This window comes from Onychostoma macrolepis, chromosome 02 (assembly GCF_012432095.1).
Source record: "Onychostoma macrolepis isolate SWU-2019 chromosome 02, ASM1243209v1, whole genome shotgun sequence".
NCBI lineage: Eukaryota > Metazoa > Chordata > Actinopteri > Cypriniformes > Cyprinidae > Onychostoma > Onychostoma macrolepis.
This window is the reverse complement of record NC_081156.1, coordinates 1,803,327-1,827,258: the sequence shown is the minus strand read 5'-3', so window position 1 is coordinate 1,827,258 and position 23,932 is coordinate 1,803,327. Positions and strand designations below refer to the sequence as shown.

General features: G+C 35.8%; 1 protein-coding gene across 15 annotated transcripts in view; it reads right to left on the bottom strand.

The window, feature by feature from the left end:
• dlg1b (discs large MAGUK scaffold protein 1b) overlaps positions 1 to 23,932 on the bottom strand; it is a 127,918-nt gene that overhangs the window by 83,350 nt on the left and 20,636 nt on the right. For 9 of the 15 annotated variants that reach the window (XM_058762511.1, XM_058762516.1, XM_058762544.1 and 6 more), the window contains one exon: positions 23,264 to 23,335. The exons of 5 other annotated variants lie outside the window; for them this stretch is intronic. In XM_058762511.1, the coding sequence (XP_058618494.1) occupies positions 23,264 to 23,335 (72 nt within the window). Of the gene's footprint in view, positions 1 to 13,363; positions 13,626 to 23,263; positions 23,336 to 23,932 lie in introns of those variants that run through there. One more of the 15 variants, XM_058762656.1, reaches the window with a different exon arrangement.

Sequence of the window (23,932 nt, the reverse complement as noted above, 5' to 3'; positions counted from 1 at the left end):
GGAGCATTAATGGAGTGGCTTCCTGCACGTTTACATGGAGGAGAGAAAAAGTGCAGGGGGAGGGGGAGCTCAGAGACTGGCCAATAAGACGACAGAATGTCATTGGCAGCTGACTGGACAGTCTGGCTGTGACCTTCTGAGAACGGTGCCATTTCTGGACGGAATCCATACGATGGAGAAAGTGGACTGTGACAGGGCCACACAGAGAGCTACTTGAGCTTTACTGTAGTCTATTTTTTCCCCATTTGATGAAGATGTCCGTGGAACATTCACACTGGATGAACCACTCGGGTCACTGGGCAATAAGAGGCAGCAACATGGGGGATGGTCTGCAATGACAAAGATCTCTCCTATGACTTTGCTTCAGGAAAATTTTAAATCAGCAGTCAAGCTAAAAGGGATGTAGCAAAATGCTGCCATACACACTAATCTAATCCTTAACGCTAATGAGATCCTGTTCGTATACGCAACGTGCACATACATGTGCTATATCCTGTCAGTGTAGCAATCTTAGTTTAAAATCAAGGCAAAATGATACAGTAATAAGCAGCACATTTCGTTGTACAATTCTTTCAATTTCCCTAAGATCTTTGAGATTCTTCTCTCATGCATATCTACAAATTGTGCAAATGTCAAAGGGCTCCAAGCCAGTAGTATTACTAGCGTCAATTACCCCCATTTTATGTTACTTTGGCTGTCAGCATGCCTCACTGTCCAAGTGTGACTCAGATTGTTATATGTATGCGTCACTCGACGTGCAACACGACTAATGCTTGCAAACTCCATTCAGGGTTACCGATCACCCAAATGCTCGTATGCTGCGTCATGGAGATGCATATGACACATTGCTCTCTGAACAGCACAAAGTTAAGGATGTAATTAGTCTTATTTTAGAATGCTATTTCTGTGGCTACAAAAAATTTCTGGGTGATTTTCATTACTCAAGGCACTGGGCATAGAGTCACGAGTCTCAGGGAAAAGAGGGACTTTGACGCTTTCCTCCATTATTAATGGCTTATTCCAAATTGCAGCTTGATATAGTACTGGCTGCTCTGGAAGATCTCCGTCTCTGAGAGCAGGTTTAGTTGATTTAGATGAATGAAAGCACTTCTGAAGGGTGGTTCTGTGGTCAGAGGTTTCTGACAGCAGAGAGGGAGAGAAGGAGAGGAAATTACTAGAGCTCAACAACTACTAATAAGCAGATAGCAGAGAAGCTTTAGAACAACCTGTTCTGAGATTGCTTGAAAATTTCATAATCTTGTCAGTGACCCAAGTCTACAGTTTTTTTGACCTCTATTAAGTATATTTAAAAAGCTACCACCTGTGATGACTGAAAAAGAACCACCTAAATCCCTGAAATAAAAACTTTACGATAAAAACGATTACTGTATTTTATGACTATGGAACTAACCATAATACTTGATAATATTATTTTATTTGGCCAGCTATTGTTGCTAATATACTACTCTTAATGTCAGCTACGAACTGAGGTACAGATTGTTCAGAATGTTTCAGGGGACTCGGCCTCTAATGAGCATGTAAGCACTTCCAGTGAAACCTAATTTAGCACAATTCTCACTACTAGCCCAACACTGTGACACAGCAACTCTAATATTCACCCTCTATACAAAAAAAAAAGTAATTCTATTAATCAGGTCTCTATTTTTTAAACGGTAAGTAATACACATCACCAATCTAACCAAGTAATTGTCTTAATTGCAAATCTCCACCTGAAAGCAATGCAGTGATTGGCAGAAAAGGATGTTGCCTTTGGGGAGCAAGAAATAAATGCACAGCTCCACCTTGTGGACTGTATCCATAGCTCAAGAATGCTATGAGCCTGAGTTTTCATACGCTCTAAAAAATTTTTTTTTTATTAAACACTTTACTGAATAAACTGCTTTGTCTCTAAATGAAGCCTGGAATCACTGTTGCAACCGGCTGCAACTCTTCATACTGCAGCTTACTGTGCTGCTGTAAGTGAGGAAAGAGTTCTTCCACTTTCAGAGATATATATATATATATATATATAAGCAAAACATATCTATGACTTTAATTTACAGATAAGGATCAAAACAGTAATATGTAAGTTATGCACTGAGGAAAACACATTTTAAATGCATTAAGCAGCACACCCATCTGTCAGGACAACAAGTAGCTTTAAACTGTATGCGGATTCATTTTGAAACTCCTATTATAAAGCACGTCTCACATTTGGGACATTTTTCCTGCAGCAGCTCACTTTGTGCTGTTTATTTAATTTTCAGATGTGTTCACAACAAACTATAGTATAATATCATTACCCTAGTAGCCACACCACTAAAAATAAAAACTAAAATCCATTCAGATCAACTTTTTAATAGTTTTTATTTTTAATTTCATATATTTTTTTAATACATACGGTTGCTAATATTGCGTTCTCCTGTTTTTCAACTAAATTAATACATGAAAATATAAGAATCTTTTAATTACTTAATATTCTCAATCAGATTACTAGGAGTTTTAAACAAAACAAAACTACTTTTCAAATTTAATTTCAATTAGTGGAACAGTGAAGATTTAGATGAGAAGTGAAGTGTTCAACACAACAATGTCTCTTTGCCAACCCTTCTTTTCTCACTTTAAGAATGGAAGAAATTAACTTTTTTTTTCTACATTTGAACTCGTAAAACACATACACACAAAGCTGAACCCCTATGATCCCTATTGCTAAGATATTGGACTGGTCTCTGTGGAGGTGCCAGCAGCTGCACTGCACAGGTCTCAAAAGAAGAGTCCTTCGTCCCATTCAAACTCCCATGATACGCACAACAGCCCTCTGGCAAACAAAGCAAATGACATCTTCCTTTTCTAGTCCCATCAGGCTAACACTGCATTTTAAATTGCTGAAATATGATATGAACACAGCAAAAATGACATCATGACATAAAGGGGCAATGGTCCAATCTAGAAGAAATCTTTTCCCAATGAGCCTAGTAGCCTACTGCATTTTAAATTATGGAAGGCACTTCCAGTCTGAGGAAGTTCCACTCAAAAAGACTGAAACTAATCATTTAAAATCATAAAGTTGCACTACTGATAATCCTTATCCTTCCAGTTTGACTGAATGAGCTATAAATTTTCCTTCATGTTTTATTTTCAGGCATCAGGAAAATAACGTAATGCTTGACATTTTAATGTGACATGGTATAAAAAGAATATCTATGGCAAAAACTCTTTCAGTCTGCTATGTTGTTTTCCTCCTGATTATTTTCTATTTTCCTTTGTATTCTGCTGTAAAAATATGAAAAAGACAATACTGTGCATTTCACTTCTAATCCCTATAAGAAAGTATTTTTAAGACAATGACTGTATTGTAAGACAATATAGACATATATTATACAGTGGTAGCGGTCATTTATAGTCTGTTGAAAGTAATTTGTTGATGCTTTTACATGTAAAAATTTCCTTTTAATGTTCAATGGTTGAAGGGTGAGTAGAATAATGTCACCTCATCTTACCTAGTTTTTTAAAAAGCTTATTATTGCATTCATAGAGCAAACCTTTGACTGACTGCTTACAATTTAATGGAAGTTACTCCCGTAATTTGCGAAATGCATCATGGGACCTAGGAAAAAGGTGGATAAAAAAAAAAAAATTTAACTATCTGTACTTGTGTCAAATGGTTTAAAAGACGAAAAACACTATCGTTGCTTTCAGTCATGTCCATTTCAAAATGACACAAATGTTCTGCACAAAAGTTCATGAAACCTAACCACTGTCATTACTGAACTTTTTTTTAATAATGATATTTTAGTTTGCTAAAAGGTGTCAACTTTCAGGAGTGTATTCGTACAAATGGTCTTTGTGCTATCATTCATGGGCTGTGTCTCTCAAAAGCATTGAGAGATAAGTTGATTGTTGGTAATGGATCTACGATCTGCTTAGACATACGATAATTTTGGGAAATGCAGCCATGGTCTAAAATCCAAACAAGTCCAAAATTGATTTCATGGGGTCTTATAGACACTCTGAACATATGACTGTGATCCACTTTTTATTTAGTAGGACACAGACATTAGATAGGGATGCAATATAGGCCAACTGATTGATTGGTTTTGCTGGAACAATCGGTTATCTGCATAAATCCATTCTGTGTTTAATATCGCGATTAATACCATCTATAACTGGACACTTTTATTCATACATTATCCAGCAAGTTTGCATATTTAAAGGGCACTTATTATGCAAAATTCACTTGTGCATGTTGTTTGAACATAAATGTGTTGGTAATGTGTGTACACAACCATCCTGCAATGATAAAAAAAATCCACACCGATCTTATTTTTTTTTTTTAATCCCCATAAATCATAAGCAGTGTCTCGGAACAAGCCAATCACACAGCACTGAGTGATTTTCTGCCTTTACTTTATTGTTTGGATCATATTAACAGCATAGACCGCAATATAGGTACTGTATATTACGCTGTTGTCACTTAATACACAGACGTAATATAAACATGCGATTTCTTTTCCAGCTGTATACCTTCACAGACATAAGACTGTGTTTTGTAACTTATGTGTGTTTTTAACATAAGCTTGTGTGTATTTGATAGTTTAAGCACAATAAGACATGAAAGAGATCTTAGTTTAGTACTTGCATGCTGTGACACAGCCGCTTTCTGTGCGAGTGCTTCAGATGTGTGCGCTCAGAAAACCCCTTAATCAGAAGTTTAAACTGATATGGCTTTAAAACGCATGATTTTAGTGCGATAGACAATCAAAACCAAACAGATGTTTTTTAGCAGAGTATCTGGGGTACGAGCTGTAAAGGCACAGCCCTATTCTTGGTGGGGAGCAGCAGCTCATTTGCATTTAAAGATACATGCATAAACACCCGGTTTCTGCTTTCACGCAAAATAGGCATTTTAAAGTTATATACAGTCATGGCCAAAAATATAGGCTCCCTTGGTAAATATGGTCAAAGAAGTCTGTGAAAATTAATCTGCATTGTTAATCCTTTTGATCTTTTATTGAAAAATTTCACAAAAATCTAACCTTTCATTGGATAATAAGAATTTAAAATGTGGGGAAATAGCATTATGAAATAAATGTTTTTCTCAAATACATGTTGGACACAATTATTGGCACCCCTAGAAATTCTTATGAGTAAAATATCTCTGAAGTATATTCCCATTCATATTCACAATTTTGAGCACTCCAGGGTGATTATGAACATGAAATTATCCAGCCATGGCTTCCTGTTTCACAGAAATATAAATAGGAGGGAAAACAAAGCCCAAATTCCCTTAATCATCCATCACAATGAGAAAAACCAAAGAATATATTTCTGATGTGCAGTAAAAGATAATTGAGCTTCACAAATTAGTGAAGTGGCTTTAAGAAAAGAGCTAGAGAAGTGAAAATTCCCATTTTTACCATGAGGGCAATAATTAAGAATTTCCAATCAACATAAAATGTTACGAAACTGCCTGGAAGAGAACGTGTGTCTATATCGTCCTAATGCACGGTGAGAAGGAGAGTTTGAGTGGCTAAAGACTCTCCAAGCACCACAGCTGGAGAATTGCAGAAAATAGCTGAGTCTCGGGGTCAGAAAACCTTAAAAAAAAAAAATTGTCGAAACAGCACCTACATCACCACATGTTGTTTGGGAGGGTTTCAAGAAAAATTCTCAGAGCTCATCCAAAAACAAACTCCAGTATATTCAGTTATCAGACACGACTGTAACTTCAAATGGGGCTGGCTTCTATGGTCAAATTAAACTAAAAAATGAGCTTTTTAGCAGCAAACACTCAAGATGGGTTTGGTGAACACAGGGATAAAAAGTACCCCATGTGTACAATGAAATATACTGCTGTATTTTTGATGTTGCGGGCCTATATTTCTGCTGGAGGTCCTGGACATCTTGTTTAGACACACGGCATCATGGATTCTATCAAATACCAACAGATTTAAAAAAAAATCAATAAGTGACTGAATCTGTTAGAAATCTTATAATGGGCAATGTTTGGATCTTCCAACCGTACAATAATCCAAACACAAACCTCAAAAACAACACAAAAATGGGTCACTGAGCACAAAACCAAGCTTCTGCTGGCCATTCCAGTCCTCTGACCTGAACCCTATAGAAAATGAGTGGGGTGAACTGAAGAGAAGAAGCACCAACATGGAGCTGGGAATCTAAAGGCTCTGGAGTGGTTCTGGATGAAGGAATGGTCTCTGATCTCTTGTCAGGTGTTCTCTAACCTCATCAGGCATTATAGGAGAAAATTTAGAGCTGTTAAACTGGCAAATGGAGGTTTCAAAAAGTATTGAATAAAAGGGTGCCGTTAATTGTGGCCAATGTGTATTAGAGAAAAACATTTATTTCATAATGATATTTCCCCCCATTTTAAATTCTTATTATCCAATGAAAGGTTAGATTTTTGTGAATTTTTTTTTATAAAAGACCAAAAGGATTAACAATGCAGATTAATTTTCACAGCCGCCTTTGATCATATTTACCAAGGGTGCCGATATTTTTGGCCATGACTGTAAATGATCTGTGGGGTATTTTGAGCTGAAGCTTCACAGACATATTCTGGGGATACCTGAGACTTGTATTACATCTTGTAAAAAGGGGCATAATAGGTGCCCTTTAAAGCTAGTGATGCGACAAAGCAAACAGATCTGATTTCACTTCTTTTTTATCGTCACTGTAAATAGGGCTGCACAATAAATCGCAATCGATATTAGGCAAAAGCTGTGATAAGTCATACGCATCTTGTCAGTGAAGCACGGTTCTGTGATCAGTATTAAATCTCCATCCGAAGGCCATTGGGTGCTCTTGCGCAGAAACTCCAAGTATGCCCCACAGAAGAAACCCAGGAAATGCCTATAGCGGTTGCTGAATAAAACAGAAGATTTAACTGCTTTCATTGATTCAAAGTGACGCATAAGCACACGACTATGACAAATGGTTTATCTGAGTTCTTCTTATTATAATTTTCCTTATAATAAAGGATATAATAATGCAATGCCTATATCACTGCTTAGAATACTATAAAATTATGTTGCATGCCTTATTCTGTGTAAGAAGCACAATCATCTCACAGAAGGATTTATTTCCAACACTCGACTGACGTTATGAAGTGAGTTTGGAGTAAAAACATGTTATTACATGTCATAGTTCACTGAGAAGCTACACAAACAACTTTATTATCGCAGCACAATTTCATAATATCGATGTATAATATCTAGGGCTGTAATCAACCAAAGAAAATCTTGGTCGACTGAAGTCCTGAAACTTTCGACTAAAAATCGACTAAAAATGACGTGGAGAAAAAAAAAACGTACGTTACATTAATTAGATGAGCACTGTGCTCAGTACTTGGTAGCCTTGTTGTCTGCCTAAATTAATTATAAATAAACATAAAAACTAATAGGCTATTTGCAGTATATTAAATCGTTTTTGACCTAATTATTTTGCACTGAAATGTGTCTGACACACGAGTCTGTCGTCTCTGACAGCGGTGCATCACGTGCACCTGCGCAATATCATAGCCTGTGATTTCTGAAAACAGTACTATGTTGTCAACTAGTGATATCACAAGAACTTTTGAGGAATGTGCAACATAATTTAGAAAATTATTTTTGTCATATGTTATAAGTATAACTGTCAGACACTATCATTTCAGCCGCTCTGCGCAGCTCGCACTGAGCGAGGCTGAATATAAGAGCTCAGCTTCGCGGCTGAGACACGAATAGACTTAAAGTTTTTACTCTTAATAAACACAAAAGGCGCGTCCACTTTAATAAAAAAATAATATTTATTAAACAAACAAGAGCAGAAACCAAATAAAGTGCATAACTGAAAAATAAAGCATCTTAGGCTCAAAACTAACACAAACAGTGGGCACAGCGCAATTGCGCATTCCAAATAAAAAATACAAAAAATAAAAAAGTGCCCAAATAAATAAATCAAATGCCCAAATCCACAAGTATTTAAAATTAATAAATGTGCAAAATTATAAAATGTTATTAATGTCCAAAACGAAATAAAGTGCCAAACTGATGAAATGAGCGCGGCAAAAAATCGACCAATCAGAATTTTGGTCGAACCAGACCGTATCGACCAATTAATCGACTAATCGACTGGGACGTTACAGCCCTAATAATATCGATGTTATCATCTGCAATTATGAACGTGGTTTTGCGTAGCTTGTCAGTGAACTATGGCTCTGTGTAGTAAATGCTGCTCCATCTGAAAAGCACGCCTGTGATAGAGATTTACTACTGATTACAGAACCGGCTTTACTGACAAGATGCGCATGAATATCATTTGCGATTTATCGTGCAGCCCTAACTGTAATACATATTTTGTTGTTTTGATTAGATAAACATCAAGTGTTTCCACATTTTAAAGTTGTAACTGTTATCATTAGTTAATGCACTATGAATTAACATAAATGATCATGGTATAGGCCTAATATATTAAATTTTATTAGTAGTTAAAAAGTACAGTACAAGATTCAGTAATGTTTGGCCATTGCAGTCCAATCTAGCTATCACTTAGGGCTGCAACAATTAGTCGACATTATCGACAACAAAAAAATTGTCGACAAATATTTTTGTTGTCGAGTAATCGTTTGATCTCACATGACCTAATGTCATAGTGCAAGACTGTAATTCAGATCTCCTGGATGCAATTCATGAGAAGACAGACATAGCGCTTCAGAGAAAATGCATCAGAACTTGAGCGGCGTTTGGATGAATATGTAAATATATATTGCGCGCTTTCCTCTCAGTAAAGAAATCAACACAACAAAAACTGGTAGCAGTGTGAAAGCAGCAGTTAAAAATGCATCTTATTACAACGATGTGGATGTTTGCATGAGTTCTGCTTTTCAGTAACGTAACGTAACTCCAGTAAAGGTCCGGTCACATCATGTTTATTTATATAGTACTTTATGCAATAGATAGCCTTAATTCAAGCAGCTTTACAGCTTTACGAGTCAGTGTTGCTTTCAGTTAGAATTACAACTTGATTTTCTGTAAAGCAGCTCTCCAGTGTGGAGCTAGCTAATAATAAAATATTTTTATTAGTGGGAAAAAAATAATTTAATTAAAGTGATAGTTTGGTTTACAGAGATCAAAGCTTGATCTAGCTCAGGACTGTTTTGGTTATCATAACCCTATAAGGTATTTTAAGACATTATGTTGTGAATAAAATAGTTTATCCAAAGCGTCTTATCACTTACCTTTATTTTGTTTCTTATCTATATGACTTACAAAAGGAGATGTTAGGCAGAATGTGAAAGATGTGTCACTCAGTTACTTTTTCATGTAGCTAATTAAATGGTGAGAGAGAGTGTCTCTGTCTGTCATCTCATTTTGTGTGCCAAATACATCTATTTGTATAATGAATTGGTAACACTTTACAATAAGGTATAATTTGTTAACGTTAATGTATTAACAAAGAAAAATGCATTTATTACATTTAGCTATTAATCTTTGTTAATGTTGGTTAACAAAAATAGTTGTTCATTGTTTGTTAATGTTAGTTCACAGTGCATTTACCAATGTTAAAAACACAACTTGTGATTTTAATAATGCATTAGTAAATGCTGAAATTAACATTAACTAAGATTAACAAATGCTGTAGAAGTATTGTTCATTCTTAGTTCATGTTAACTAATGTTAACAAATGAACCTTATTGTAAAGTGTTACCAATTAATTGTATAATAATTGTAATTACATAATATGCTTTTCTAAAGCTGAAGTGACCTTTATTTATGTTAGAATATGTGTAACTTAATATTTTAACTAGTTGCAAAAGCTGAATAATCAAACAAAGTCTACTGATTAATCAGTGAAATAATCGACGATTAGTCGATTAATCGGTCTAATAATCGTTAGATTAATCAATTATCAAAATAATCGTTTGTTGCAGCCCTACTATCACCATCACTAAAATCCACTATCGGTCAACCTCTACCTTGAGACATTAAACAAAAATACATTTACTAATGAAAGGTATTAAGAGTAATTGTTGCATCCTAAAGAAAACTGACTCAAAATCCAAAGAACCCGCTATGAGTGAATTTAGGGCTTTATCAATAGACTAGGCAGATTAGATTTATTACCACATGAAGACTCTTCCCTCTTTCAGCAGTGGCCACGCCTTTCGTCACGCTATCTCCACCGAGAGCTGTGGGTCCATATGGTCTAACAGCTGATGTGAAGAACACACACATCAGAATGTGGCTTTGTGAACTACATTTTTACAATTACTTCACCAGCCTTAAGCCTGTTAGTACACAGAGGCATTATTCCATCAGAGATGACCAGTAGGTTCTTGGCACCAAAAACCAGCGTATTTTTAGAAGAGGAGATACCGTGTTCCAGCCTCATATCGCAGAGCCACTAAATGCATAATTCAGCATAAAAGCACAAGGAGAAAGAAAAAGCTTGACATCACCACCATGCATAAAAATGACAAGAGAAACTGGGACCTGAGAGACAGGACACATGATACAGTACGGTACTTCACATTTAGATAACAATGGAACTTCCATCGTTTATTTCAATATATTAATGCTTTGAGACCTCTCAAGACATTATCAAGAACTAGTCATCGTAGACTGACATCAAAGATGTTGTATATTTGGAGGAAGTGGTTAGCGCAGACTGTAATGCCCAGAGGAGAACAGTCCATATCAAAGCCAATGAGTCATTTATTTGCGTGGATTGAGATAATGTGACATTTGATGCAGGCTACGCTACAGTGACTCCTACACGGCCCCACTAAACCAGATTTAAACTGCATACACAAGCGCAAATGAGTTGAATTACTTGTGTCTGTTATCCCTTAGGCCAGTCTATGGCTAGTTTTTATTACAGAGCTCTTTGGCACTGCTGAGTTTAACAGGCCTGTAGACTATTAAAAGCATATAAACTGTAAACCCTGATTTAAATGCTTCAGAGGGCAATATGTTGACAAGCAAATATCACGTAGATGGTAGGGTCAGTAATGTGATGGGCAGGCAATGAAAATGTTTAAAAGGGTAGTTTAGGGAGGAAAATGATACTCAACTCTGATAATATCATAAACTTTTGTGTGTATACAAAAAGTGCTTCTTCCTGGCTTTGTCTCCTGGTCCTGGTTGAAGTCGATGCAAAGTCCACATGGAAATCTATGTGCTTTTAACTGCAAGTCTGACATGCCCTGAGGCTGGCACAGACCAGAGGAGACATGAGCATGAGCAGTCATGCATGCAAAAAACATGCAGTCACTGCACACAACTGGAGCCCATCCTTTGTGATGCATCAAAACCAGGCACTCTGAACAAGGGGCGGTGTGTCAGGGGTTAGGAAGAAAGGGGAAGATATAGAAAGCGAGAACTCTTTGAGAATTCCCAAATAGGGACACAAACCCTGCTCTCTTGAGCAGAAATAGCCTCATCTGCAACATTTCTGACAACAGAAGCTCATAGGTTATTCATCGGTTTACTTAGAAATGTCATTTGAGTAGTCTATATTTAGGGATCAGAAACGTAAGCGTACGCTGCAGCTAAAAAAATTATAACCTTAAACTCTTCAGAAATTAAATAAACAGCAGTTTGTGAGTTCAGTTCAGTGCAAAACGTTACTCCAGGCTGAGCCAAACTGCTCATAAACTAAGCATAAACTGCTGTAGCTTGCACTCTGCATTGCAATCCAACTTATTTTAGTCATCAAAGGTCCAGATTACAGTCTGGATTTCTTGTGAGACCAGTTTTCTAAAAATTGTTTGTTTCATTTCTGCAAAACAGAAGAAAAGGAGCAACTGGGGGCAGTCAATAAGCCATGATCACAAATTGCAAAGGCACAGTCAGATTTACCATTGTTTGGTGAATTTTCATGGGCAAAATTTTGTAATTTCAATCACAATCCACACAACTGGAAATTTCAAATGACGGCAAACGATTTCCCTATGAAGTTGGTCACGCAGATAAGCTTACCAACAGAAAGCTGCTTGATATGAAAGTGATTATTTGCGAGCTGTGCTTCATAAAGTGACAATGGAATATTTTCTTGAAAATTCCTTGAAGTTACTTATCTCAAACTATGGGTGATAATATATCTGTTCTGGTCCAGTCACAATGAGTGCCTCATATTGCCCTGTTTCCCAAGACACATCTTACAGTGACACAGTGCTCAGCATGCAGCCTAGCAGTATTCCAAATATATTACTTTTCATTTTTGAATATAATAACACTGGCTCAAATCAGTTTAACACACAATAAAATTGTATTATTACAGAATGGACCAAAAAAAAAAAATACTATTCATATATTGTTTTGATAAATTAGTTTGAGTCATAGGCCAACACGAATCAAACAATAGGAATCACTTCAGCTCACAGTTATGAGAGACAGTACCAGAAATCAAAGACAGAACGTCAGCCTCCTGAAGGTCAAGATAAATGACAGCAAAGCCCTTGAGATAAACAGCATTAAAGCAGGGCAGAAAAGACTTGCATACAGAATGCCAGATGTTGTCCAGACGTCCCGCTGCCATCTTTCTTTCTCTCAAACAAAACAGCAAAAAATGAGCAATTCAGCATTGCATGTTCAGTCATATATTAACAAATATACATGACATTAAGTACTGAAATAAAAGAACTTGACTACAGTACAGTGAGAAACCATGAAAGTGTCGTGACATCACACCAGGGGTAATATGATGACAGCACATCGTTGGTATTGATATCCATAAATAATAATAATAATAAATGAAAAATAAAACTTGAGCAGGCTGAAAATATGGGGATGCTATGAAAGAAATAAATGAGTTTAAATAGTACATAGCCTCAAACTTGGTCTCAAACCATAAGTTTCCAATAAACCATAAAGGTGAGAAAAACCAGATAACCAGACAGGTGATGCAGAGAACTGGTTAAACACAAAGCAATGACAGGGACACTGAACAGTCAATCAATATAGGTTTTCAATGGCAGATTCTAAAACCTTTAATTTGATTTTGTCTCCACGATCTTGAATATTTAATTACAGTGTTGGTTAGGCTAAACAACAATACCGTCAAAAGAAACCAAATGACTAAATACTATAAACTTCCATTATCACATTGTATTGTCTTGTGAGCAGAGATATATTGACTTTCAACAACAGAGAAAGTTGGTCCAAATGTGTCAAATTTAATGCATTTGAGGGTGCTCAAACAAGACAAGTTAAGATCATAAAACTGCCATAACTACGTATTAGAAAAGTGCGGCTATTATAGTGTGAACACAGCAACAAACCGAATTATTAATAACAATAAAATGCGGTAAACGCCTTCATTCAGATGGTCGCAGTAAGTCACCGTTAATCTGTGCGCTTACCTTGGTCGTAACAATACAAATGCAGTCCATTCTCTCATATCGGACAGAGACCTCGCGCCTCTCAGCGTGTCATTTCGCAACTCTCGTCTTTAACGAGAATCACGCTGAATCCGTTCATAAATGCGGAGCTCACAGCTACTCCTTAAGAAATGAGAGTAAAAAAAGAGCGATCCACGTGTTTGTATTTGTTCTCCATGTTGGTCATGTCAGTGAAGTTTACAAAGAGGGAGAGAGAGAGATGCGCACGTCTCCAAATGATCCCGAAAGCGCATACGAGAGAGCGCGCTGCAACACACCACGCTGCTTTACTCTCTCGCTGCTGCACCAAGCATCTCACTGACTAAACTTAGAGTAAATGCCTTTACTTCTTCACGACCATCAAATCGGTTTAAATTAAAGCGCTGGAGACAGCCTCACACTTTCTGGAAATCCATGCCCGCATTTACGGATTCTGCGCAAAGAGGGTCATTAGCCTATCTAAAAACTAATGGTAGGTTTTCGCGATGTATAATAAAGATAACAATATTAAGTGGCACGTGACGTGACATCTTTAATAAGATCTCAATCAGCACCAGATAACATCGAAAAAGACATCTAGTTGCAATCCAGATCTAACCTTAATAGGCTACTTTGTGAAAGACCACATTAGCAAGCAAAAAACGTTATAATGACTTTGCATGGATCTGCATGGACCTCGGAAGGGTAATAACTCAGTGCAAACATTTTTCATAGTTGTCACTGTTGTCTGATTAATGGCATTGCTGGACATATAAAATTACACTGCAATATTATTTCATTCACAACAGAGTGTCTCACATCCTGTAAAGACTGACAAGTGCAGATTTGAAAGTGACAACAGGAGAGAAATCCAGACACCCCGCAGAGAAAGTGTTTTGGCAGATCTCAAGTATGTTCCCAGCAGATGCAGCCCCACCATCAGTCACCTCACACACGTTTTAACACTGAGCCGACGGTGTAAAAGCAGCCTTTATATAGCTCATACTGTAGATTGTCCTGAAATGCAGTGTAAGAATAAATATTTGATGCGCACAGTGATTAGCCCTTCCCTTCAGAAGCAGCCTCTGTACTAGTGCATGCTGCAGTTGCATAAAGGGTTTTGGATCAAAGGAAACAAAAAGAACACTGGGTAATCAACATCTCTTATCCAAATTCTAACAAAATAGTGCCAGTGTTGGTGTTCATGTTGAAGCCGGTACTTGGCTGGGGGGTGGGGGGGGGACAAATTACTTAGAAATAGCCCACTTTTCCTCTGACTTGCGAGATGAATGCTGATGTTACCAAGTCCAAAAATACACATCGGAATCAGTCTTAACATTTTTTAAACATTTTAACATCCAAAGTAACTTCAGTGTCTCTGGGTTAAATATACAATATTGAGATTCACAAAAGTGAAAAGTACATGTTGTATTTGCTAACAGTACACTGTAAAAAATGAATCGTGGTGATAATTAAAAATAGTGAGTATATTTCATTAAATAAATTGTGATTCAGTGTTGTATAGAAAATATTGAGGACTTTTTACTAATAAAACGAAGAGATGCATTTTTTTTTTAAAGGAAGCTTAAGCAGTTTTGAGGCTTGAATTGAGGAACTGATTAAACCAAAAAAAATTAAAAAGCAAAGAAGGCTACCTATTTATTTGAAGAGAATTAGCTCAATTTTGCAGCTTTATTTTAGAGGTGATTGTTAGTTCCCAGCATGCTTTGCATATGGCTGGATATGGAGAGTAAATTTTGAAATTAAATGCTATTTTATGTGTTTTTGAGTGAAGGGAAACATCTATTAATGTTCAGTTATGTTTAACATTTGAAAGAGTTTCTGTTACATTGAAGTTTCCATTGTGCAGTGCAATCGTTACCATTGTGCAGAAGAGTAGAGCTTATGGTTATGGGTACTACTCCTAAGGTATAAGTCTTGTTCAATGAGCGGTAGCTTTGCTAGTGTTAGTGCAGTACTTTCCAGTATTTCTCAAGTATTTCCTACTTGAGCTGTTTGGCTGTATACAGTCTTTTAAAATGTACAAAACAACTCAAAGTCAAATACAAAAAGGCCTCACTCAAAATCACAGACTTTTGAGAATCAACTTAAAATAAATGAGCACATTTCACAAATTGTATTAAATTCATTGTGTCATAGATTAATTAATTTAGGAGATTTTACATTATTTATTCAGGTAGATTCCATTAAAAAAAAAAAACACAAGCCTTAAAAACTACTCAAAAATATTAAGTGTGATATTGTTACCATTTTTTTTTTTTAAAGTAAATAGCCCGTTCCATTTTTTACAGTGTATAATAGAATATTATATTTTTTTATAACAAATCATAATGTTTATAAGAATAAGATGTCTGACAACTAAGCGAGCGTTGCATCAACACACAGGGCACTTAGCTTTGTTGCTCATAATGGGAGTGATTTAGCTTTGTGCATTTAAAAGGTGCACTATGTAGAAATTTTCAATTGCTGTTTGCAAATACAACATTTCAAATTTGGCCCCTGTACTATACTATACCAACTATAGGTAAAGGGTGCGTTTCCCAAGAATAGGTCTTTTTCAAACCAGGACAGGCGGGGGTTTTTTAGCTTTTTTTTTTTTTAACAAACCGATCAAAAAACAGAAGCCCAAAGAGGCCATGCATTATTATTTTCTTTCTTGTTTTCTCATGATTGCAACTACTTTGTTATGCCTAGATCATGAGAAATCAAGAAATAAAAAAAAATAATAATGCTGCATGCCTCTAGGATTTCCATAAACCTGGGGAAAATGCATTCTGAAAATCTGTTCATAAAGACATGGAAACATTTGACTCTTTTTTTACTTTTTATTCTTTTTCAGCGATTGCGATTAAGGATAAGGTCAGACAAATGAAATGTGTAAGTGAAATATAGGCTAAAAACAGTAGCTATATTGTGACAATTATACATTTCACCTTATGCTACTAAAGGTGTTTTATAATATTTGATGAGCTTCAAAATAAATGAATAGTGCAGAACACAACCTATGGCACATGAGAAACAGCGAGCGAGAAGAACATTTTATTTATATTAAATCTCTCACAGCTGATTTCAATCTCATTTAAATCTAAATCTCAGCTTTAAATCTGGTTTAAAATGCAAGTTATTAATAACGTTAGTATTGTAGGTGTATTAGTTGTTTTTTTCATATCAACAACACATACAGAAGCACGTAATTGCATTGGTGTATTTTACTTTATATTTTGCTGCGTAAACTTTATATTTATTACTGATATTTAACTGACCTTGTAACATGCATTAATATAAAGAAAATGTGACCTGAAATGATGACTCAGAAAACTTTTAACAATAGGATTACTTTATTGACCATTTAGACACAATGATGACTGATGACAAAACTAAAACTGAATTACAAACAAATTCACCAAATAGAACAGCGAATGTTAGCTAATTTTAGATAATGCTTGATTGTGAGCGGAGGTAGACTGCTTGGAGCTTTTTATAGCACAAATTTAGCAAAATGTTAAACATCTGGTAGTTTAAAGCCGATTCTGTAATCAGCAGTAAATCTCCATCAGCTGATTTCAGATGGTGTAGCATTTACTACACAGAGCCATAGTTCACTGAAAAACTACGCAAAATCGTGTTCATAATCGCAAGACGATATAATCGCTCGATTATAAAATCGAAGATATTGTTCTGCGATTATGAAAGTTGTTTGCGTAGCTTCCAAGTGAACTACGGCTCGGTGTAGTAAATGCTGCTCCTTCTGAAAGCACGTGAAAATACGACATTTAATAACATGTTTTTACTCCAAACTCACTTCATAACGTCAGTCGAGTGTTTAAAATAAATCCTTCTGTGAGATGTGGCTTCTTACACAGAATAATTAAGGCACGCAATATTTTCCATAGTATTCTAAGCAGTGATAAAGGCGATGTCGATTAGCATTGCATTATTATATACTTTATTATAATAAAAATTATAAGACAACGAACTCGTGTGTTTATTAATCACGTTGAATCAGTGAAAGCAGTTAAATCTTCTGTTTATTCGAGTCTGTCCTCGCTGCAGCCTGTAGCACAATGACGTACTGGATCAGATCCAATACGTAGTGGATGTTTGACACGCATATGCAGTATTGGATTTTAATACGCATGCGCAAAGTGGGGCTGTCATTAAAGCTAGTATTAAGTGTAAATTAAACTGTAATTACGAGATATATAGGTGTGTTTCATAGGCTTACACAAATTATAGTATACTGTGATTTCACAAGCTATTCAAACTTTATTTAACCAAGGATGGCTTGGTTTAAAAAGTTTATTTTTTATTAGTTTGATTCGTTTTGGAAATACAAATCTACTAATTACAATTCTGTTTGCTCTTTATGAAAAAAATGGGTTCTATTGTCTTTATTTTTCCATAATAGTCTTATAGTTCGGTCAATAATTCGTTCATGAATCACATATTATTTTTCGTTCTCACTCTCTGTGCTATATAGGCCTACGTGACAGAGTATAAAAGTTATAGGCCAAATAAAATATGCAGTATTTTTTTTTTAGACAGTTTAAAAATAAAAATAAAAAAACAACAATCCTGTCAGTGGGGGTTCCGTTAGCCAATAGACCCGTTATCCCGGGTTTTTACAGTCAATCCTATGTCCAACAAATAAATACACACGGTCGGGGACAAGGTATATTAACAAAGATGACCATTTCTATTTTTTTGTGTGTTATTCATATGCAATTTAAATCCTGGAGATAGATAGACCTAATGGCTAAAGACACACCATCCATTCCGTTACGAGAGCACTCTCTCTCTCTATGGAGACTTTTGAGTGTTTTGTATTGTAACAGACGATGTGTGAAAAGCAACTAATAAAACATTTATTTTACCTGACTGAGGCTTTATTAGCGAGGTAAAGTCTTAATATAAATGTAATGCTTTTTTTTAAAATATATTATTATTAGCCTATTGTAAATGTTTGTAATAGCTATATTAGAATAATATAAAATCTAAATAAACAAAATGGATCGGCATTACTTTAATATCCCCAATTAAATTTAAATAAACATGATGGATACAATCAAAAAAGACATTTAGGCCAACTCTGTCAGAGTGATGTACACTCATTGCCAAAAATATCGGCACCCTCGGTAAATGTGATCAAAGAAGTCTGTGAAAATTAATCTGTATTGTTGCTCCTTTTGATCTTTTATTAAAAAAAATTCACAAAAATCTAACCTTTCATTGGATAATAAGAATTTAAAATGGGGGGAAATAGCATTATGAAATAAATGTTTTTCTCAAATACACATTGGACACAATTATTGGCACCCCTAGAAATTCTTATGAGTAAAATATCTCTGAAGTATAATCCCATTCATATTCACAATTTTGAGCACTCCAGGGTGATTATGAACATGAAACTATCCAGCCATGGCTTCCTGTTTCACATAAATATAAATAGGAGGGAAAACAAAGCCCAAATTCCCTTAATCATCCATCACAATGAGAAAAAAACGAAGAATATATTTCTGATGTGCAGCAAAAGATAACTGAGCTTCACAAATTAGTGAAGTGGCTTTAAGAAAAGAGCTAGAGCAGTGAAAATTCCCATTTCCACCATCAGGACAATAATTAAGAATTTCCAATCAAAATAAAATGTTACGAAACTGCCTGGAAGAGAACGTGTGTCTATATCCGCCTAATGCACGGTGAGAAGGAGAGTTTGAGTGGCTAAAGACTCTCCAAGGACCACAGCTGGAGAATTGCAGAAAATAGTTGAGTCTCGGGGGTCAGAAAACCTTTAAAAAAAAATTGTCAAACAGCCCCTACATCACATGTTGTTTGGGAGGGTTTCAAGAAAAATTATCCTAGCTCATCCAAAAACAAACTCCAGCATATTCAGTTATCAGACACGACTGTAACTTCAAATGGGGCTGGCTTCTATGGTCAAATGAAACTAAAAAAATGAGCTTTTTAGCAGCAAACACTCAAGATGGGTTTGGTGAACACAGGGATAAAAAGTACCCCATGTGTACAATGAAATATACTGCTGTATTTTTGATGTTGTGGGCCTATATTTCTTCTGGAGGTCCTGGACATCTTGTTTAGACACACGGCATCATGGATTCTATCAAATACTAACAGATAAAAAAAATCAATAAGTGACTGACTCTGTTAGAAATCTTATAATGGGCCATGTTTGGATCTTCCAACCGTACAATAATCCAAACACAAACCTCAAAAACAACACAAAAATGGGTCACTGAGCACAAAACCAAGCTTCTGCTATGGCCATTCCAGTCCTCTGACCTGAACCCTATAGAAAATGAGTGGGTGAACTGAAGAGAAGAAGCACCAACATGGAGCTGGGAATCTAAAGTGGTCTGGATGAAGGAATGGTCTCTGATCTCTTGTCAGGTGTTTTCTAACCTCTTCAGGCATCATAGGACAAAATTTAGAGCTGTTAAACTGGCAAATGGAGGTTTCAAAAAGTATTGAATAAAAGGGTGCCGTTAATTGTGGCCAATGTGTATTAGAGAAAAACATTCATTTCATAATGATATTTCCCTCAATTTTAAATTCTTATTACCCAATGAAAGGTTAGATTTTTGTGATTTTTTTAAAAATAAAAGATCAAAAGGATCAACAATACAGATTAATTTTCACTGAGTTATCCGTTTTTGCAAATAAACTCTTCATATCATGTTGCTTATTGTATCCTTATAATATGGATACAGCACTGATGTGGGCATCCTGGCGATAACATGAAATATAAAAAAATAAAATGAAAAAAAAAAACCTTGAAGTCGCCAGTAAAGACAAAAACATTGTGGATGAATTTAGACAAAGTTTTTACATTGTAATGTAATGTAGGTCATCGCGTATTGTAATGTAGGTCAAAAACTCTTGCTATATGTACTGCGTTATACTTCACTTAGACCAAGTCGTTAGACTAAGCGTTGGATAAAAGCGTCTGCAAAATGATTAAATGTAAATAAAAATATGACTTTATTTGAGACCTATACAGCGCATGCGCGTAAAACATCCACTATGTAGTGGATATAGTCCAGTACATCATCGTGCTACAGGCTGCAGCGAGGACCTAGAGGTTTATTCAGCTGCAGCGATAGGCATTTCCTGGGTTTCTTCTTCGGGGTGTATTCGGAGTTTCCGCGCGAGAGCGCCCTCTGGCCTTCGGATGAAGATTTACTACTGATCACAGAACCGTGCTTCACTGAAAGATACGCAGTACAATCGCTGCTTCTGCCCAATCACGATTTCGATTTCACTTCGATTTATCGTGCTGTCCTAATGTGTAGAGTAAGTGCGCCATGGCTTGTCGGACATAGCAACAGTAACTAAGGAGGGTGGGTTTTTGCAAAGGGTCAATTTCAGGTAACGAGGTTGAAAAATGCCTATGCCATTTGAAAATACCTTAAAATTGGGAAACGCCTTTTTGTTCTGCAGAGACCTATTACTCCTTTCACTGGTAGAACACTGTCAGAAGCCACGCACCCAGCCACTGATGTGATAGTTACTAGAACACATGGTCCAACCGACTGTGTGATGATGCATTTAGAAAATATCATGTTTATCTTACACAAATAGCATTTTTTTATTTAAATTAACAGTTACCCCAATTAGATGACTGGCTGTAATTTGCTAGCAGTTTAGCCATCTTCAGACTAGCTCACTGATCTATTATAAAAGATCAGTTTTCTAGCTCACTAATAAACAATTATTACACATCATCATAAAACAATTACAGTGCCTACTAATCAGTCGGCTTACATAAAGTCAATAAATCAATAAAAAAACTAGCTAATGATTTTTGTGTTGAGACAGGAGAAATTAGCAAAATAAATGGTAACTTCACGATAAAGTCCGGCACTCCCCCGTGCTGTGCATCGTCATTGGCTGGTAGCTACACAGGCACAGGACAGTGTCTCTGCAGACACAAATACTGCCAATCACAAGCAATGATTGAGAGGGATTATTTTTGTATAGGTCTACAGTTATTTTTTCTGAAAATTCTGCATAGTGCAACTTTAAGTTTTAGCTTATTTTTTACAAGAATTAGCTATGTTTTTAATAACTTTAAACTGACATTATTCCATCCCCCTATTTCCACAGTCCCCACAATCTCCAGTGACCACGGTTTTTCCATAATGAACCCTTTTCACAATTTCAAATTTGGAACATGAAACTGAACTTCTGCATAATAATATTTAATGGGAGCTATGGGGTACATGAGAGACCATTAAAAAAAAAATGGCAGTACTCCAGCAGTAAAAGAGAAATGCACTATTGCATTTCTATGACTTTTTAATATTTTATTTATTAGTGCTAGATTTTATTTAATTCGCTTATGTCTGTGGTATGTCCATATACTTAGAAGCTCCTATCACCAAAGACAAATTACTTCTGTGTAAACATACTTGAAAAAGCTCTTTCCATTTCTGATTCGATTTCTTCCAGTCAGTTCTATCAAACCTTTACAATTAATCCAGAACACGGCAGCAAGATAAATTTTTAATGAACCAAAAAGAATGCACGTCACACCTCTGTTTATCAGTTTGCACTGGCTACCAATAGCTGCTCGCATAAAATTCAAGGCATTAATGTTTGATACAAAACCACCACTGGCTCTGCACCCCTTTACCTAAATTCATTACTTCAGACTCATGTGCCCTCTAGAAGCTTACGTTCTACGAGTGAACGTCGCTTTATTGTGCCATCCCAAAGAGGCACAAAATCACTTTCACAGACTTTTAAATGAAATGTTCCCTCCTGATGGAATGACCTGCCCAACTCATCTTCAAGAATCGGCTAAAAACACATCTATTCCATCTTTATTTGACCCTCTAACTCTAGTACTCTCTATTCTAATTCTATTCTTAAAAAAAAAAAATAATAATAATAATTTCTAATCTTTCTGTATTCTATTTGTTTTCTTTTTATTTATTATACAATTAATAAGCAAAACAGGCCTCTAACACTAGCTTGCTCTATTCTATCCGTTTTCTTTTTATTCATTATATAATAAAAAAAAAAAAACGAAACTTGTTATAGCACTTGCATATCATTGCTCTTTTGTTGGTTTTGATTGCTTCCATTGTCCTCATTTGTAAGTCGCTTTGGATAAAAGCGTCTGCTAAATGACTAAATGTAAATGTAATTATACATGTCAGTCACTACCTCAGCTATATTAGTGTTTACTACTTTTTTTACCAGTAATTTTATGTATATAAAAGTAAAAATATAAAAATAAAATATTAAAAACTTATTGCAATAGAAATGGGTCATCCGTTTGTGAAATGGGTCAATAATGAAATTTAGTTTGACAAGGACATCAAGGTATGATCATTCTACACAAAAGGCAAAAGGTCAACAATGCAAAATACACAGATTTCGGTATAAAACACCCAAACCTTGAAGAAGAGATTTAAATAAACATTGGTAAAATGAGATTTTGAAACCAAAACACCAAACTGACATTTTCACAATTGTATTAAAATATTTTTAAGTCCAATTCCACAAATTATAAAAAGTTATCAGCTGTTTCAGGCTGATTACATTCAGAAACAAATGTCACATTTCAGAGATTAAGAATTTAATGCAGCTAACACATTTTGAGTTTAAAAATTGTGAAAATGCCACCCACAGCTTTTGGCCACCAAAACTTTTCCCATCGCTAATGCTGTGACATTCGTCCACAGCAGATCCATAAAGCGAGCCTAAATGAATGAAGCGCAATGACACATGAGTCCCTCTATTCTTGGAGTAAACCCCATCGGCGAGGCTTGGTAAATAGGGTAGGAGGAAATGAGCGGCCCAGACATGCGGCCATGGGGGATGCCCAACCCACCAGACCCGTGCCGGTATGATACTTACTTGGTCCAGCTCACTGGGGGAGGATTTTGCTTTAGCGAGCACATGAAGGATTTCATTTAGGAGGGGCGAGTCCTGAGAGTGGCCATTTTATTAACACGGAAAGAAGCAAGAGGGAAAAGAAAAAGGACATTGAAATACACAGCAGAGGGGCAAGTTAGGCAAGTTTATTTAAAATTACCTATATTCCACTAGTATGAAGTTCAAACGCCTGAAAAAAGCAGCAACTAATATTTTGTTTGTATACAACAAAATATTAGAGTACTGTAAATTACAGTGGAAGACAAATGAGAATAAATCTGAATAAGTGATTATTGCATTAATGATATGACAGATCATTCCAAGTCACCTCTTTTGGGCTCAGATTTCCAAGTTGTAATGATATATAGGTGTACCAGTTTATAGAATCAGACCAGTCAAGTGACTAACTCACCCACAGAAAAATAAACAACATTTTGTCTTGTGACACGGGTCATTCTGAAAATGTTATATTGTTTTTAGTGGAATATTAGTCTATCAGTAAAGGTCCTTTTTTTAAACTAAGTTAATGTGTGGAGCAAATTATGCTTTGCTAAAATACAGTATATTCAAAAGTGACTGTTCATGTTGTACATGTCTACACACTGCAGGCAGGTGGTGGTATTGCGACAACTGCCTTCAAAAAAAAAAAAA